This window comes from Abrus precatorius, unplaced genomic scaffold (assembly GCF_003935025.1).
Source record: "Abrus precatorius isolate BTA unplaced genomic scaffold, Abrus_2018 Scaffold3, whole genome shotgun sequence".
Lineage (NCBI taxonomy): Eukaryota > Viridiplantae > Streptophyta > Magnoliopsida > Fabales > Fabaceae > Abrus > Abrus precatorius.
Genome location: NW_020874373.1, coordinates 3,896,716 through 3,914,711, shown reverse-complemented (window position 1 = coordinate 3,914,711; position 17,996 = coordinate 3,896,716). Strand labels below are relative to the sequence as shown.

The window sequence follows — 17,996 nt, the reverse complement described above, 5'->3', positions numbered from 1 at the left end:
TTAACTAGTGAAAGAAGTTTTTCCTCAAGTTTTATAAAGCAATTTACATTTTTTTTTTGTTATTTCTATCTTACTAAATAAGCTATAAAGATTATTACGATGTGATGACACCAAGTACAACATTAGCCAATTCTATGCTTAATAGATAAAAGTTAACGGACTAATTTTTTATTCTCTTAATTTGTTAAGACTTAATCTCAACAAAAAAGTTTTAAAGATTAATTCCAACCACAACTTTTATAGGAACTAAAAATTTATTTAAATCTTAATTTAAAAATATTTCTTAATATTATGTGCTGAGTGGAAAAAATGTCCATCATGTGACAATATTAAATTATAATTCTTTTAGCCAATTCAACACTTAATTTGACAAAGATTAATTGTAGGGATTAATTTTTTACTCAATTTGTTAGGAAATAAATTTTGACAATTTTTTTAGCGACTAAATTAAAATATTGCAAATTTTATAAAAATAAACATATCTAAGCCTTTAGCAAATATCTTGTCCAACCTTATGCTATGCCTTATACAAAAGAAATACCGGAAGCTGTGGATGACTCTTGGCATAATTCCACAACTTTTTATTTTAAAACAATATCTCCTTGAACACTATCCCGACCTAAAATACCTTCTCTGCAATAAATAGAACTTTTCTATGGTGATGCACGTCTGTTTTATCTTTAATTAAAGTAAAAATAATCAATTTTAAAAAGCTAAAAGAACTGGAAAGAAAAAAAACTGCTAAATAAAAAAGCTAATCCAAACGTAATACAACATTCCGTGGATAACTTTACACCTGTCCTTGAATTCTATACCCCATTTTAACTTTCACAAGATGCACCATAAAGGACGAGAGACTCTCAGTTTATTAGAACATACAAGGTAAATGAATATAGCTCTGTACATTAAAAAAGAACAGGTAAGCTGGTAAGTCAAAATTTAATGTCCAATGCCCAAGGCAAGCAACGGTTAAGAAAAATACATGTAATCCTACTGACCAAGGGAAAACCAGAAAAATAAAAAGACCTCCTCCAAGGTCAGTTAGAGTTGGCCATCTAAACAGCAGCTCCACCTGGAATTTGCCTCAGCTGTTCAAACCTGCAACCACATGCATTCTTTGGTTGAAATCAAAACAACCACAAACTACTATGTACCCAGATGAATGCACGTTTGTACATACAAAAAGACCAGCAGTAAGAAATAGTATATTTCCATAAGGTGCTGTTCATGTTTGAGGAAACAATCTCTATGGTTCGGTAGAAACTAGACAATAAACCTCGGTTTGTTTGTTTTAAAGTTAAGTAAAAATAAAATTAATTTTAAATCATGGAACATAATTGAGATATATATTCAATTAATCTCAATCATAGATTTTACATTATAACATGTTACAATGGGAGGAATTGATTCCAGTGTTTGGTATAATTATTTATATAAAAATTTGTAACACTTTCATGTTTATAAGAAATTTTTCTTTAGCAATGCACAATACTGCTAGTTTAGCAGTAATATAATCATTATGAATATGCGAATGGTCAAAAGCCAAAATACCTGTCATTCTGCATAAGGCAGCAGCGACCTTGCCTGTCCCTAACTTGATTCTATGTTTATTTACACGTCCACTGTGTACCTTCAAGAAAAAAAGAGAGTGAGATGTTAATGTAATAAGAGTTAGAGATGCATTGACATCCACTTGGCTAACAACCAAAACATATATTACAAGACCAGCATACTTCTATACCTCTACATTGACAAACCATTTGAAATAAATTGCTCGCACTACAAAAAAAATTCTTGCTGTACATCCCTCCCTTTCTGTTTTTTGGCTTAATCTCTATCAACAGCAAAATGAGTAAAGAATATAGTTCTACCACTAATCCCGAAATTGTACAAGATAACCTGCATATAAGTCAACATTTGAATCAGGAAAAAAATGGCCATTGAGAAATAAAAAGTTAAGGGAACAGAACATGCATCTTTTGTTACAAGAAAAACATGCATGCCACGTATTAACAAGAAAGAAATACTCACTTTAGTCTGATTCCCTTTGACTCTTCTTCCCCCATACAGACCAAGAGGAGAAAGTGCAGTACCCATCGATTGAAGCATGGTTACATTTAAAATAAAATCAACAACTCCCTCTCTCCAGAAGTTAGAACTTTACACATATACAGATTGACAAAATAATAATTTCTCCAGAATGAGAAGAGGACAAAAGATGGCAATTAGTTTCAAACTTCTAAGTCTATCCATGTCCACCAATTATATCTTGAATTTATAATCTTGACGTAGCATTATTCCACATATCAAAGTAGCTTAGAATCTGCTCTACAGAAGTTGACGTCTGAGTGCCTTCACACTATCTCAAGGTTTGCAAAGATTTTATTCATTTACGCAACATAGAGCAACTGAATTCCTCTGACTGTAAACTGAAACTTCCATTCCACTGTGTATGACAAACTTATGTAGAGAGACAGTATAGCTTCATCAGTTGGCAAGACTGGATTCAGATTCAACAAAATATACCTTGCCCTTCATAAGTTAATTAAGTACGCCTTTTCGTCAGAGTGAAGATTTTATACATGATCAAGAAACACATGTTCTTCACAGGCTAGAATCATCTCATGATTAAATGAATCCTTTAACGATTAATGGCCTCCACAGCAACCCGTACCAAATGCAGTAACCCCTCCACATCTTGAAAGCTAAAATCAAGAGCCTTCTTGATAGAGGAGATACCATCGGCATTCTTGCCCACACCTGGGCCTGAATTAGCAGCTGCAAAAGCATTTCGTGATTTCCTTGAGGCTTCCATGGCAAAATTCACATCCTGAGTCTGCAATTGATACACGCCTTTAATTCCAATACATCATATGCAATCAAAACAAGAGACAGTCAACAAAAAAAGCTAGCATTATAGTTGTTGGTACGGGCTTTCCTTTTGGCAGGACTGTAGTAATTGTTGTGAACACTAAAATTGCAAAACCAGATCACAAGACTGAATGATTTGATTTTACAAAGCTAACATCTCCTATCAATCTAAAGTAGGAATAGAATTGGGATAAAATAGGATCACAAAACGATTGTACCCACTGGACAGACCAGATTTTCATTTGAAGAATTTTTTTTACTCTGGACAATTTGAACAAATCCTTTAGCAACAGGATAGCATAGCAAATAGAAGTTTCAGAAAATAAGACCATAAAATCTATAATTCTATATCCCAAGTCCCTTGATGATCTGCTTCATTTAAATGATATAATGGGAAACAATAGGTTGCTTTGAAGTTGAACAGATGGCTTATTTGTAGATTTCGTTTGGCCATCCTTATAATTACAGGTAAAAATACAATAATTTACTTATTTTTACTAGGAACATAAATTTGATTTCTGTGTTAGCTCAGCCATCGAAGGCTAAATCTACACTCTCCTTGTGAAAGCTTGAAAAAGGATAAGTATTGTGTGTCAAGTTCATGACTTACTATAATTTAAGTTGTTGCATTTTTTAATATAATAATTTTATTAAACTTTTGGCACTTATATTTTTGCACGATCCTACATTCCTTGGTCTGATAAATTAAATCCTGCAAGCTCCATCAAAGAACCTAACTAGGAGTCATATTTTACAACACAATAATCAAAAGCATGACATTGAGTGAATTTATGCAATCAACAGTTCAAGTGTCATCAGAGTTTCATATTCCTCTCTTTTGTTAAGATCATCCTTCTGTGAAAAAAAAAAAAAAATACTCACAAAATTGAGCAACCGCGTAAAATTGGGACGATGCCGTGCAACAATAACATGGTTTCCAGCTACTTGGGGTGAATTGACACTCTTAGATACAGTAACCTTGTCAGCAGCTGTTGAGTTGTTAACATTGTCAACATCAGAGGCAGATGATGATGGAGACTCGCCTGGCAAATGAAACAAGTTCCAAAACAAAAATAAGAAAGATCAGATTTTAAAATTCTCCCATTTCATCCCATCACTGTCAATGACTCTGACACTCCTGGGAAAGAGAAACATAGTCTATTCACATGATAACAGAAAAAACATGTTTTAGAGACGAAATAGTTAATAATATTAAACATAATAGCCATATCTAACATCTACTAATCCTGTTCTCATTCTTCTCCCCCCCTCTTCCCCCCCTTCTCTTATTCATAAATTAAGGGAGGGATTGGCCAAACAGCATAATGAAACACTTATCTAACAAAATGTTAAAAATGAATAACATATTTTCACAAGTTTGATTGTGAAGCTTACTAAAATTTTGCTAATAAAACTTATTTTGATAAGCTTCTCCATGAAATTTACTAAAATGAACTAAAAAGTGCGTATAAGATCATATGCCGTATTTGTAAGTCCAAATATGCTCCATAGCTAATCTTGAAAAATGTCCCCTAAATTACAAACAACCAGAGATATGCATCCATCATTATGCTGTATGGAATTCTTGTCATATGGATGTTAGATAATCTATTATAATGCATGTGACATGAACTATCACAATATTCACACTTATTCATCAAAACATCAAATGGAGATGGGACTTGATAGGATGTCTAGGACAAACTCAAATGGAAGGTGAGGACTTCAGAAAGAATTGTTGCATCATGCTAATGCAGTGAAAATCAAGTAACAAAATTCATTACCAAGAGGAATCACTTGCAGTGCTCTCTGCAACTCGTGCCGGTCTCTGCTTGCACTGGTGTGCGAAGAGTATACTACCCTCATATATGCAACCTCCATGCATTTGTAGGCCAGAGCAGCTGAAGCCATATCTTTTGATTTCTCATATTCATGGGCACAAAACCTATCAAAAGGAAAATATCATGATGGTGCTACAAAAATATTCAATCATAAATGCTGCAGTATATAGCATAAAATCAATCTAAAGATATAATTTATGCCAAGTACAATGATGAGGTTTGAAGGCATGTTTGCAACCAAATATAAAAGTAGATAAGGGAAAGAATATTTACACCAGTATTTAACAAGGGAAGGTGGTATGATCTTTAAAGCAAAGTTAAAACACAATTATAAGAAAATTCTTGTCTTACTCGCACAACTTTGCTGTGCTACTATACATTTGCTTTGATTGAATCATCTCATTGTGTTTAGCATTATCATTGTTGCCAGACTCTAGCAGAGAGGCTCCATGAAGAAACTTGAGGGCTGCCTGGAAGTAAAGACTAGTGCTCTCAAGAGTGGATCCAGAATTCTGTATAATAAACCCGAAATTGGTAAAATAAGCACCAAGAAGAGCAAATGCATAAAATCTAAAGGGGTCTGTGTAAAAACCTTTAGACGATCAGCCAGATGCTTAAGATCTTTAGCTTCTTTCACAGCATTGTTAGCAGCATGGCTGTATGAATCCCTTCTAACTGGACTAGGGGCATCGAGCTCCTTGGACCTGTGTCCATTAACAACGGGATTTCTTGAACCAATTTGCTGATTTCCATTTTGATGTTCTGCCTTTTTCAATTGCTTTTTTTGCAGCTTTGATACATCATCAGCTTTGCAAGGATCAACTTCCATATCAACATTTCCTTTATGGAAGCCAACTGGTCTTGGGAAACGACCCAATGTCTCAACTTGAGATCCTTCATATGGCAATGATGACAAAGGCTTCCCTTTTCCCAGTACTTCCTGATCAGTTCTTTCCAAAAGAGACCTCTTTGAAGATCTTTCAGTATCACAGTCTGGCAACTGATTCTGAAGGGGAGCATGCAATAACTCCTGTTTGCACATAGCATCTATATTAACTTCTTGAAAGTCATGCCCCTGATTTGAGTGACTCTCTTTCTTCTTACTCTCATTTTTTCCTGTATAATCTTTCTTGCTAGCATGCATATTCTCACTTTGGTCAGGCTTGAGCCCAAACTTCTCCTGCAACTTAATTTTTCCATCCTTATGTTTTGCTTCACATAGAGGAGACTGCTCTTTCAGTTGACTTGGAGGGCTAGGATTCTTGTTCTTCTCTGCATAGGGCTCTGACTTATAGCTGTCATTGTTGTCCTCCAAACCTGATTCTATGCTATTCTTCCTTGGATGAGACATATTAGCATAATAAACATCAGTCCGGTCTTCACCTTGATGCTTTATCTGGTCTGTGCCTGGATATGTCCCATCTTGAGCTGTAGTGTCCACACCACCATTGGTACCATAGCTGGTTGTTTGAGCTTTCAGTTTAGTATCTGACATATGATTAACACCCTTGTTCTGAAAATCTGACCTGTGGGCCATGGTGAAAGGTTTATCCTTCTTAGCTGTTCCAGACCGATCACTCCCACCACCATCCTCACGATCTGAGCATCTTCTTGGACTATCAACAGCAGAAATATCATGAGAATCATCTTTCCCAATAATTTCCTTGTTCGCAAACTTATCAGCATTTAAAATTCTTATAGGTGATGAAGAAACAGATTCCACAGGCGATCCTTTCACTTCCTGGAAGCTGGCTTTGGTTTTATGTGAGCCAGAAACCTTAGAAGAACTTGAAGTGGCAGCAACAGAAGCCTGTACAGACCCCAAGTCCCTTTTTAAACAGTCCATGCCATCTAAACTCCGTTGTGACAGACTGCTCTCAGGATTTTGCCTGAATTTATGGTTTTTTGTATGACTAACCTTTTTGTCAGCCTTTCCACTGCCTTTATTGGCACTTGATTCTTTGCCTTCAGACTTTGAATTTCTTGCCTTCTTGTCCTTCCTGGAATCACTGAACTCATGTTCAAAAGTTCTGCTCTCTTGTAGGTGAGGATTACCTGTGCTACAAGTTTGAGCATCCTGATACCCTTTCAACTTCCTCTTTTTCACACTACCAATGGAATCACAATTTCCCAAATCCAAGGATCCCTCATCTAAAGAATCATGACCTTTGTCTTTTGTGTGTTCAGCAGACACAGGCAGCCTGTCTTTTCCTGATTTGGAGTCCCTTGAAGAGGAGTGGTCTTTCTGTCTAGGTCGATCTTTGCCAACTGAAGCAGTTGGAAAAGTGCTATTTGAGCTATGACCCACTTTTCTAGTAGTCCCACCCGGTTCTGGAATCCACTCTTCATTGGTAGAATGAACCTTATCAGTCTTACCTTTCTTGGATGGCCTGGAACAATCTTGATCAGGGTCCCTCCTGCTTTTCACCTTCATATTCTTTATATCACCTGCCAGCAAATTTCCAGAAATGAAGATAGCATCATAGAAATTCAATAGGTCTTTGAGAATCTAAACATTATTTATTCCTAAGCAGAAAAGGACAATGACTATGTGGATTAAGTTACCTCTATCAGAATTGTGCTCCAGCATCCTCTGCTTATTTTTGTGTTTCTCTGTTGGAACATCAGCCTCACTCACGACAGGAGATCTGTTCACATCATTTAAGCTCCTACTTTTCACTGCTGACGTCAAATTTTTCTTTATAGAATGTGATGATTGAGAAAAGCTGTCTTTATTTATAGAATTTGACATCTCTTTCACAACCTTTTTCTTCCCCCCAGACATTGCATGCAGATCATTATTTAGCTGGGGCAGGTGAGGATGCTGGGATGTTGCCATGGTTCCTCCCACCATAACACTGCCTGAGGCATTTTGCAGGTTGCTTTGACCATCCAGAGGAGGCCCTTGGTATAATGCAATAAGTGCTTTAGTGGTTTCATCCTCACTAAAGCTACATCGGTTCATGTCAGGCCTGCATATTTATGCACACACTGTTAATTTGAAGTAGGTAAAGTTTATTTACTTGTGCTATTCATTATAACCAATGTAAGTAGTTCTTATTATGTGTTAACCAGTAATCTAGTTTCCCTAGTAATTTTTTCTTCTTCATTGTGTGTACATTGGAGGTGCAAGCATTTGGCTAGGGGAGGATAGGTGGCCTGCTGGAGTATCAAACCTCTAAAATCATCATCACACTCCAACCTTAAAGGGCTTGGGCCAGTTTCCATTGATCTACAAGCTCATTAATGCATAGTATTTTAATTATGAACATATTTAAAAGATTTAACCTGTGAATCAGAACTTACAGCCAATTAAGCATACTGCACAACCACTTTTCAGGTAGGTTGTCAGGATTTGTGCCCACAGGAAGAAGACGCCATTTATGACACCTGTCACACTGTACCCAATTATCTTCCATCTCAACAGGAGGCAACATTACAGGAACCCCTTTACCATTCTCAGCTTCAGTACCATTTGCATTTCCAGTGCACCAGACATTTGTGGCTGTTTTAGGGTACATTTCAGCTGTTAATGGCTTATCAACTTTCTTACCACCAGATCTCTCCTTTGCTCCACCAATAGCTGTAGGTGCACTCCTCCCAACCACCTCAGATTCCTTCAGTTTTTCCTCATAAGGAGTCTCCAGTGAATCCGTTCTGTCCTCCTCATCTTCCAATTCCCCAAAGAAATCTCTGTATGCATCTCTAGCCTTTCCAAGACCCTTTTGTACTCTAACATCTTCAGTTTCATTTTTTGATGCAGAACCATCGTCGGAATTCTTTTTGGTTTTGGAAACCAAAGAGGATTCAACCTTCAAGTTTTCTTTTTCCTTCTCCATAACCATCGTGCCATGACTTCCCTTTGACTTCTTCTTCCCCCCTGCAAGTCCATGTTCTGTCCAAACAGGTAATGCCATATTGTCTTGTTCACAGAAGCTACCTCTCTGATTACCCTTCTTAGGAGGCTCTTCAGTGTTTGATGATGTCCTAACTTTGGAAACATTAGATTCATTTGTTATAGAGTGGCAATTTTTGTCTACATGAGGATTGTCCTTCACTGTAGAGTCATTGAGAGAAACCTTGTCTCCCACAACTTTTCTTCCTGAACTTCCTTTCACCCTCTCAGAAAAACCATTCACCTCAGTAGATGTTGGCTCTACCCGTTCCTTTTGTCCTTGATCAGGGAAGGTTTTCTCTCTCACCATACCCTTGTTGGCTTCCTTCAATGAATCACACAGTCCATCTAAAGCCTTTACCGAGTCATCAGTAAAAGAATAGGAACTGGATAAAAGTGGAAGCTTCATAGTTTTTGAAACTAGGTCCTCCATATTCAATGCATCTGTACTTTGTTCCTTCCGTGACAGCACTCCAGCATCATTCCGAGTATTCTGTTTACTACAACCCTTGATCTCCATTGAGGATTCATAACCCTCTAGAGACTTCATTTTCCTCCATCCTGACAATTTTCTGTCATCTTTTAGAATATTAGATTCATTTAGTAACATGTCAGAACTTTCCGGGTCATCCATATGAACAGGACCAGTGATGCTATCTCTGGGACGAGTTTCCTTTTCAGTTACTTCAATGATATCATCAGGAAGAGGTGACAACAACTTAGGAAGGGCTGTCAAAATCTGTTCCAAGACATTATAAAAAAATTACACCTAATCTTCAACGTCAACACAAAGAAATAGAGAATCTAAATGTGAGAAGTTAATTCACCTGAATGAGAATGGTTGGAGATTCAAAGGTAGCATCTTGAGGACCACGAGAAATCCCTTCACTTTCTGAGGGGCTGTCATCCAGTGATGATGATGGTGATACATCAAGACCAAGTCCACTGTATATGGCAGCATTCTTTCGTGTTGACAAATTGTCAGGACCCATTTTGATTCTAACCTTCAGGGTCTTCTGGTCTGATGTGCTAGCAGCTTTCTTGTTTAGAGACTCATGCTTAGAAGTGAATGCCTCAGCATTAGTGGTTGGCATGGATTTTTCATGATTGATTCCATCATCTAAAGAAAGTCCCTTGTTTGCAGCCATTCTTGAAGAGGCAGCAGTACCTGGACCAAGTCTCAATGTCTGACTTCCTGTTGAGCATTGTACAGCATCCCCCTGCCCACCCTGTATAGTAACAATATTAGTTTGTAATAAGTTGGAAATGAAAATAACATGAGGGCAAGTCCTAAAACCTCATATACAATCATCAATTTAATTTTAGGAAAAAGCATTAGACACAAACACATGCCCCATGTTAATTTCAGAAATTTACCTCCACTTGCAAATTATTGGTAGATGTGGATGTACTTTGACTATGATTTTTTTGGGGAGTCCTTGGATGAGACCAAACAGGAGAGCGCTGATAGGTAGGCAAAAATGATCCATAACCACCAAATTTTGCCCCTGTAATGATCAATTGTCTCTCAACATCATTAGAACCAGTAACTATCTATTGTGTAGGCCTAAATTAAATGAGTCACAGTTCTAACAAGTTCAAACTTACCCAGATTCTCGGCAGACACCCCACCCTCAAAATCCTTCTGAAAGTGTCCCAGAACATCTTGAATTTTTTCATCCTTAGGAAATTTTTTTTTGAAAAGTAAATCATTGAGAAAAATGAAAAAAGAACAAGTAATTAAAAAAGGAAAAGAGCCTAAATCTAACTGACAGAATCAAACTGACGTAGGGGTATTTATGATCGAGAAACAAACAGCCTCCTATAATGAAATGATGGGACAACTCAGGATGTGCCAAGTAGTCATCTCACAGTTGGCACAATTTTCAAATTAAGGAAGCTGTTTAAATTCACAACTTCCAAAATACGAATTTATGAACCAGAAACAGTAAAAAATGTATTTCATGCAGTCTCATAATTATAAAGGAGATAACAGAGAAAACAACAGCATATTTTTGGTGCACAGTGGCCATTATATATCAGTCAGTCTGAAGGAAAAATGGCACTCCAAAACAGTAAACACCAAGTTACAAGCACCACATAAAAATGGAACATTTACTTCTCATGAAACGAAAAAAGGAAAAATCCTTTACAGTACTAGCCTGATTCAAACATCATTTCCATCAGCAGATCAGGCAGATTGATCAAGAATTTCCTCAACAACTCAATGCATCGTGTTTATATAACAAAGGCCGTGAAAATTCAAAATCTCCTACAACATCCTCTATGTAAAACACATATCAAATCCATTCAATTCAACTCACAACAAAACATAATTCAGCACTCCACACCCTAAAATTACGTCAACTATACCAACCGCATAAACAAATTCAGGACATGGATCTAACGAAGTAAAACAAGTGAGCATCAATACTTCACAACCCAAAAAGTCTACTTAGAATAGCAGAGAAGGCAAAATCAAGACAAGGGCCCTTACAATGTAAGAGAGGGCAACATCGGGATCAACGGTGGCGTCGTAATCTTCATGGTTCTGAAACGAGCATGCTTCACCTTCTTCAGGCTCAGACTCCACCATCTCTCTCCTCCCAGCACCCAACCCTAACCCTAACCCTAACCCTAACCCTAGACCCTTTATTGCATCCCTACCTCCTGCAGAAATCATCCAAAAAATTACCAAAAACAATTAAAATCAAACCCTCCAACTTAAACCTCCGCATTGAGAACCCTTCGTCCCAATAGAAATCCCACTTCCTCTTCGATCCATCCTTCAGAATCAAAAACCCACCGAAAGGATTCAACCCCGCAAATAATTGAAATTTTCCACACGATCGCGGACTCGCGTAGAAACCACAACCTCAAATTTTACGAAAATTATAGTAATAAAAACCACAACCTTCGGACAATCGAAAAACAAAAAACGCCGTGTTCGATGTTAAGAAACTTCAGCTGGGATCGATCAACGGAGTCTCTCTTTCTCTCTCTCTCTCTCACCGTGTCTCTGTTTTTGGTGAATACAGCAGCCGCGTTTTTTTATTTTTCTTTAATTATTTAATTTTATTTTCGTTAAAAACAATATTTTAATCCCTTGGAGAGAGAGAGAGAGAGAAGACTAGTTGATAAGGGAAAAAGTATGAAAGAAACCATTTTACCATTTGGCTCCATCGTTTTTATGTTTCCCCTTCAAACCCTCCAACCTTCCCACATAGATCCACACACTTCGCCCTCCGCGTGCTTATACTCCCATCCACCTCTTTTTAACCCTCACCCTTTTTCTGTTCAACTTAACTGTATTTGTTGATAATTGTATTCCAGACCATAGGTTAATTTCAAACTTGTTTTTTAATTTATTATGAAATTTTATTTTTTAAAATACTCATAAATTTAATTTAAAATTTGACACACATTTTTAGTAGAAATAATATACATGAATTTAATTAAATTCATTTCATATTATTTTGTTTTAAATTTTCTCTTTTTTATGTATTCTTATTAATGCAAAATACTCATTATGTAAAAAAAATAATGAAAATATCCATGATTTTCTTTAGTTAGATTTTATTTGTAAAATAGACCAAATTTTAAAAAAGTTGGTTAATTTGTTGCATGAGAAACATTTTAATATAATATTTATTTTTAAAATAATTTAAAAGCTTTAATATGTTCTTACATTGTGTTGGTAGTTACTCAAATAAAAATAAGACGGTTATTAACATCTGTTGTTAAAATATTTGACTACGTACTTATCAAAATATTAGTGTCGGTTATATTGATATTTTGTCATTTTGATCGGTTACATAGGAATAGTGCTTGTGCATTTAAAAATAAAATAAAATTGATGTTTTTATGAACATAGTATCTTTAAAAATTATGAACACGGCAAAGTAGAGATTTGGTGAGTTAAGTTTCGTTATTATTGTGAAGTGAACAATATAGCATGCAATGACACAATAAAAGTTTGAGAACAACTTTAGATAAGGTTATTAAGGAAAATAATAAAGCCTATAGAATCCTTAAATTGGTGAAAAATAATGGATTTGTTCACAAACTGCTTAAATTAGTTGTTATATTTGTATTGGTTAAGATGCCCTTGAAAGTTACTCAAGACCAACCAGTTTTCTTCTTTGAAAAGCTTTTTGCCTTTGTTGATGGAGAATAATAGCATCGAATGGAATGGAATGGAATGCTATTTTGTTGCGTATGTATTTTACATATGCATAGCACTAGCTCGAAGCAACAAAATTATCAATAACTTTAACTATTATTTGTTATTAAAATTAATCAATTAAATGTTAAGCTCGCTGATAATCTAAAAATAAACCTTTTAGATTTAAAAATGAATATATTATCCTTTTTTTCTTAATTGCCTATTTTAATTTAATATTATATTGTCAACTTTTCTAATTTATATAAGTTATGTATAGTAATTTTTTAATAAAATAATTAAATGTATCGATACAACTGCATGTTACAATTTTGGACCTCTAGATCGGATCTGTAACTTTGTTATGCTTTGTTTGGACTTTTTAGCTATTTTGATTAGCAAAAATAAAAAATATATAAATGCAACCACATATTACAATTTTTAGTAAAATTTGTTATATATATATATATATATTCATGGAGTGTTATATATATATATATATATATATATATATAATTAATATATTATAATAATATTAATAATAATTGTTTAATTTTTTTAATAAATATAAATTAAGTAACTAATATTTTAAAATAAAAAAAATATAAATAAATTATTAAATTGATAAAATTTATTTTTATTAATATCATATATAAAAAGTTAAATTAAAAAATTAAAATTAATATTATTTAAATTTAATGAATTATAGTTGTACTTGTCATACATATATTACAAAAAAAAATATTATTTTAAATTAAAATTTAATATTATAAATAAATAATAAGTTTGCTAGAATAGCAGATAATTCTGAAATTTATAAAATATTTAAAATATATTTATTATTTATTATTTATTTTATAATTTAAATGTTAATGTAGTTGTACTTGAAAAAAATATGTATAAAAAACATTTTATATATATATATAGAATATGTAAAAAAATTAAAAAATTAGTTTTATATTAATTATATAATAATTAAATTATATTAGTTTAATTAAATAATATAAAATAGTAAATAAACTTTTCTATTAAAAAAAATATTATTTTTACAGTTTATTTTACCAATAAAAAATATTTGTATATTAATCTTATAAAACAATACATATTATTATTATTATTATATTTTAAAATAAGATATTGATATTTACTTATTAACTTCCTATATTATTTACGTAAGTAATGTTTGTTATTAAAAATATAAAAAATTAAAGTCTAACATAATAGAATATTTTAGAAGTGTTGTATAAACAAAAAATTATTCATATTCTAAACACATTATACAAAAAATATAATAAAAGAAAAAAAAGAAAGAAAATAAAACTTATCTTTATTAAAGATGACTAAAGATAATTAATATTTGTTTCTGCTAAATAGTGAAAAAATATATATAATAAAAATGTGTAAGTAATAAAAAATTAATGAATTATAAATACTTTATATATTATACAAAAAAATTAATATTTATATACAATCACTTATCAAAAAATAATTATATAACTTTTTTTAAGTAGTATAATAATAAAAAAATTTATTACACAGTTATAGAATAAAGTTTAAATATAGATAAAAATTTACATAATTAATATATATATATATATATATATATATATATATATATATATATATATATATGAAGAAGAATCTTTCATATTAGTATAAGTTTAATATGAGTTTTTTTATTTAAGTTGAGTTATAATTTATTGTTTTATTAACTATTAAATGTAAGTTAAATAAAAAGTTTAAATCAAATATAAAAGTTATTAAACTTACACTAATATAAAAATATCATTCCTATATATATATATATATTTGGATATAGGACGATGTATATATTTAGATACTCATACATGCATTCATTCTCATTAAAATTTAGAATTATTTTCTTATACTTATGTTTGTACCTATTTAACAGATAAATATTTTATACATTGTAAATAATTTTTGTAAGTACTCACAAGATAAATCATCTACATCTCTACCACGTCAAATACGATTATTGTAACTAATAATTTTTAAATTGATATTTTAAATAAGTGAAAAATTACATAACTATCTTAAATTTAATAAATATTATAGTTGTAGTAATAAATATTTTATTACATTAAAAATATATAAAAAAATTATAAAAAAATTAATATTGAAGAAAAGATAAATAAAAATAAATAAACATCCATTTTAATTTTTAAAATATACAAATTGACTAAAATTATTCTTATAATTTTTAAATTTTAATAATAAAATAATAATTTGTCGCCACATTCGCTGTGGTCTGTTACGATAATTGTCTCCGGTTAATGCTACAGCCACCATACGAGTTTTAAGATTGAGTGATGACAGACTCAACCTCGTCATCATCGCAGATTGAATCTATTTGATGCAATATTTCTGAAATAAGAAAATTACGACAGTTTGCATCTACCTAACTTAGATATAACAGAGTAGAGGATTTGAGGTAAACAACCTATGCATAACTAACTAAAATCATCTATAATTTGAAAACCAAGTCTTTTTCTCTTATGACACTATCGTTATATATAGCAAAATAACATCATATACTTTATGTATTTATTTTTTAGTTTGGTATTAATTTAGAATTTGATATTTGGCATAATTTATTTTTATTCACAATACATAGAGTAAGTTTCGTATTTGACCGCAAGCAAGTGACGTGGGTGTGAAGGAATACATTCAACGTATAAGAACTGATTTTTATCAATGCGACATTTGAGACATTTTTGGGTATCAAAGTTGATTTGGTAATATCAAAAAGTCAACTCATGAAACCTACAACATATTGAATGAATAGTTGGAATTAGTTTGAAGAAATTTCATGCAAATCACTACGCTTAACCTAATATATGCATCGGCAACAGGAGCTAGCTAGCTCAGATTAGCTTCTAATTTATGTTGATTTTTTAATTGATCGAGATTTAATCTCAATTTATAAAAAAAAATTATATGTTTATAAAAATAGATAAAATAGTATGTTTTTTTAAAATTTAGATATATAAGTTGAATTTAATTAATTTAAATGAAAATTATTTATTAATTTATTTTTATAAGTATTTATTAAAAAAATTCAAACTGGGTCTAGTTAATTTAACACATCATGCTTCTAAATTAATTTTTTAATATAAAATTGAAGTCTGGTTCCCGTCATTAAGATCATTTCTCGAAGAATTCTTTAGAGATTTCTTAAGAATCTAAACACTCATTTAGATCATTCGCAATTATAGTTGGACACAATGTTAATTCGGGACTAGAGTTTTCTTTTCCTTTTCTTGCGATGAAGTGGGTCTATAATTTTATACCTTATTTTTTAGAGGGGTTTTTATAATATGTATTCATTTTTCATCCACGTAATAGAGGACCTGTTATTTTTATAATATTTCACTACTTTTAAGGATTTAGTAAAGAATACATGTGAAAAATTAAATAACTTATTTATTTAATATTAATGTCTCTTTTTATCTCTTCATGACAGAACCATTAATCTTCCACGTGAATTGAAAGCTTGTGCTTTGTACCATCTTAGATGATACTCATCGAATAAGAGACACAGTGTAGCAAGTGTGTTGTTCATAACAGAGGTGGTTGTGGCTGGGCGATGAAGTGGAGAAGATGATAATCTGAATGGATTGGAAAGTTGATGGCAATAAAACAAATTAAAAAAAGGCAAAGCATTTCTCCCTCTCATCCTCCAAGGTATGTTCTTTGTTTATCTTTCATTACTTTATCTTATTTGCTTTTACAATTTGTCAATCCAAACACAGCATCACCTACTAGTAGATTCAAGGCATGGAGAGACATTTCAATCCAAAATAATAAATAATGCCAACTTCAAATTTGCAAAAAAAAAAAAAAAAGAAACATATCAAATCCTTAAAAACAAATAGTTTATTATTAAAATGAGTAAAAACTAAGTGTGATGTGGAGAAACAATGACCATTTATTACATTTTGATTTTTGATAGGGGGACAACAACTATCCTGTAAAATTTCAGGGTACAGGGAGAAATTATCAATATAATAAAATTTGTGATTTTTAAGTTGGGAAATATATGATATACCGAATAGAGTGCATGTATCTTACATAATAGTCCAAAACAATTGCCAAAACATATTGATTTATGTTTATTCAACTAAAGAACCTTTGCTACAAGAAAACATATATAAAAATGGAAAGTTTGAAGATTGAAAATGGAAAGGGAAAATAGGAGATAAAGTTAATGTTACTCACGTTGACCATAAGAAAAACGAGCCATGAGTGGAGGAGTCATTCAAGCTTTGATGTTGGGGCCCTTGAAGTTGAAAGTGATGGAAACCATATCCATCATTCGCTACTCACAAAAACTACTACACGCAGCATTGGAATATACAGTGCTGATTCAAAGCATATATGGCGAGAATATGCTATCTGAGTTGCGCATCAAACCTACAAATTAAGAATGTGGGAACGGTCACGAATGGATAACAATTAACACGCGCACTCAAGTTGATATAATGAATCCAAACTTTAATGTGACACGTGCATATGGAATTTTCAAGAATAGTACACCTTGTTTGTCAAAATCAAAATAGGAAAATTAATTGTCTGCACCATGTTTGTACCTCAAAAACATGATCGAGGGTCTATGAATCGGATAAATTATGTTTATGATGATTAATTAAAAGTGTGCCTGGACGAGAGATAAAAAAAGAGAATAAATAAATATATGAAATGTATGGTAGAAATAAAATATAAATAATGTATTATTTAGATAAACAGAAGTGAATTTTTTTATTTATTTAGACAGGTTAAAAAATAGTAGAAAAATAAGTAAGCTTTATTTTTTTTAATAATAATCATAATAAATTTAATTTGAGAAAAAAAAAATTATTTTTACTTGATAGCAAAATATTTGTAATGTTTTAATGTTTTTATATTATATAAAAATTATTTGACCTAAAAAATAAAACACAAATTTTTAAAAAGTCACTTTCTCATTTCTTTTTAATTTAAGAATTTTTATTTTAGGCACCATAATATACAAAGTTCTTTCTCTCCAACCAAGTACACTCTCATCTCCATTTTTTTAATTCTCTTTCTCCTAATTCTATTTACCTTCTCTATTTATCCACGCACAATGTTATTTTTTTTCATTTTCATGTGTAGTTTTGGAAAAGAATTTTTTTTAATTTTTTACGGATAAATTTTAGATTAAATTCTACATGTGATTTCTTTTCAA

The 17,996-nt window shown here is 32.1% G+C and overlaps 1 protein-coding gene across 1 annotated transcript; it reads right to left on the bottom strand.

Moving 5' to 3' along the window:
- Positions 1 to 726: 726 nt before the first annotated feature.
- LOC113860968 lies at positions 727 to 17,904 on the bottom strand. Its single transcript, XM_027493552.1, has 16 exons — positions 17,894 to 17,904; positions 16,920 to 16,924; positions 11,105 to 11,568; positions 10,216 to 10,288; positions 9,985 to 10,115; positions 9,435 to 9,836; positions 8,019 to 9,346; positions 7,278 to 7,684; positions 5,305 to 7,160; positions 5,064 to 5,224; positions 4,656 to 4,816; positions 3,754 to 3,914; positions 2,032 to 2,836; positions 1,742 to 1,899; positions 1,552 to 1,630; positions 727 to 1,098 (listed from the first exon to the last, which is right to left on the bottom strand). Exons 3-13 carry the CDS (start codon positions 11,288 to 11,290, stop codon positions 2,642 to 2,644), a joined length of 5,061 nt encoding a protein of 1,686 aa, XP_027349353.1. The 5' UTR covers positions 11,291 to 11,568; positions 16,920 to 16,924; positions 17,894 to 17,904; the 3' UTR covers positions 727 to 1,098; positions 1,552 to 1,630; positions 1,742 to 1,899; positions 2,032 to 2,641.
- Positions 17,905 to 17,996: the final 92 nt, after the last annotated feature.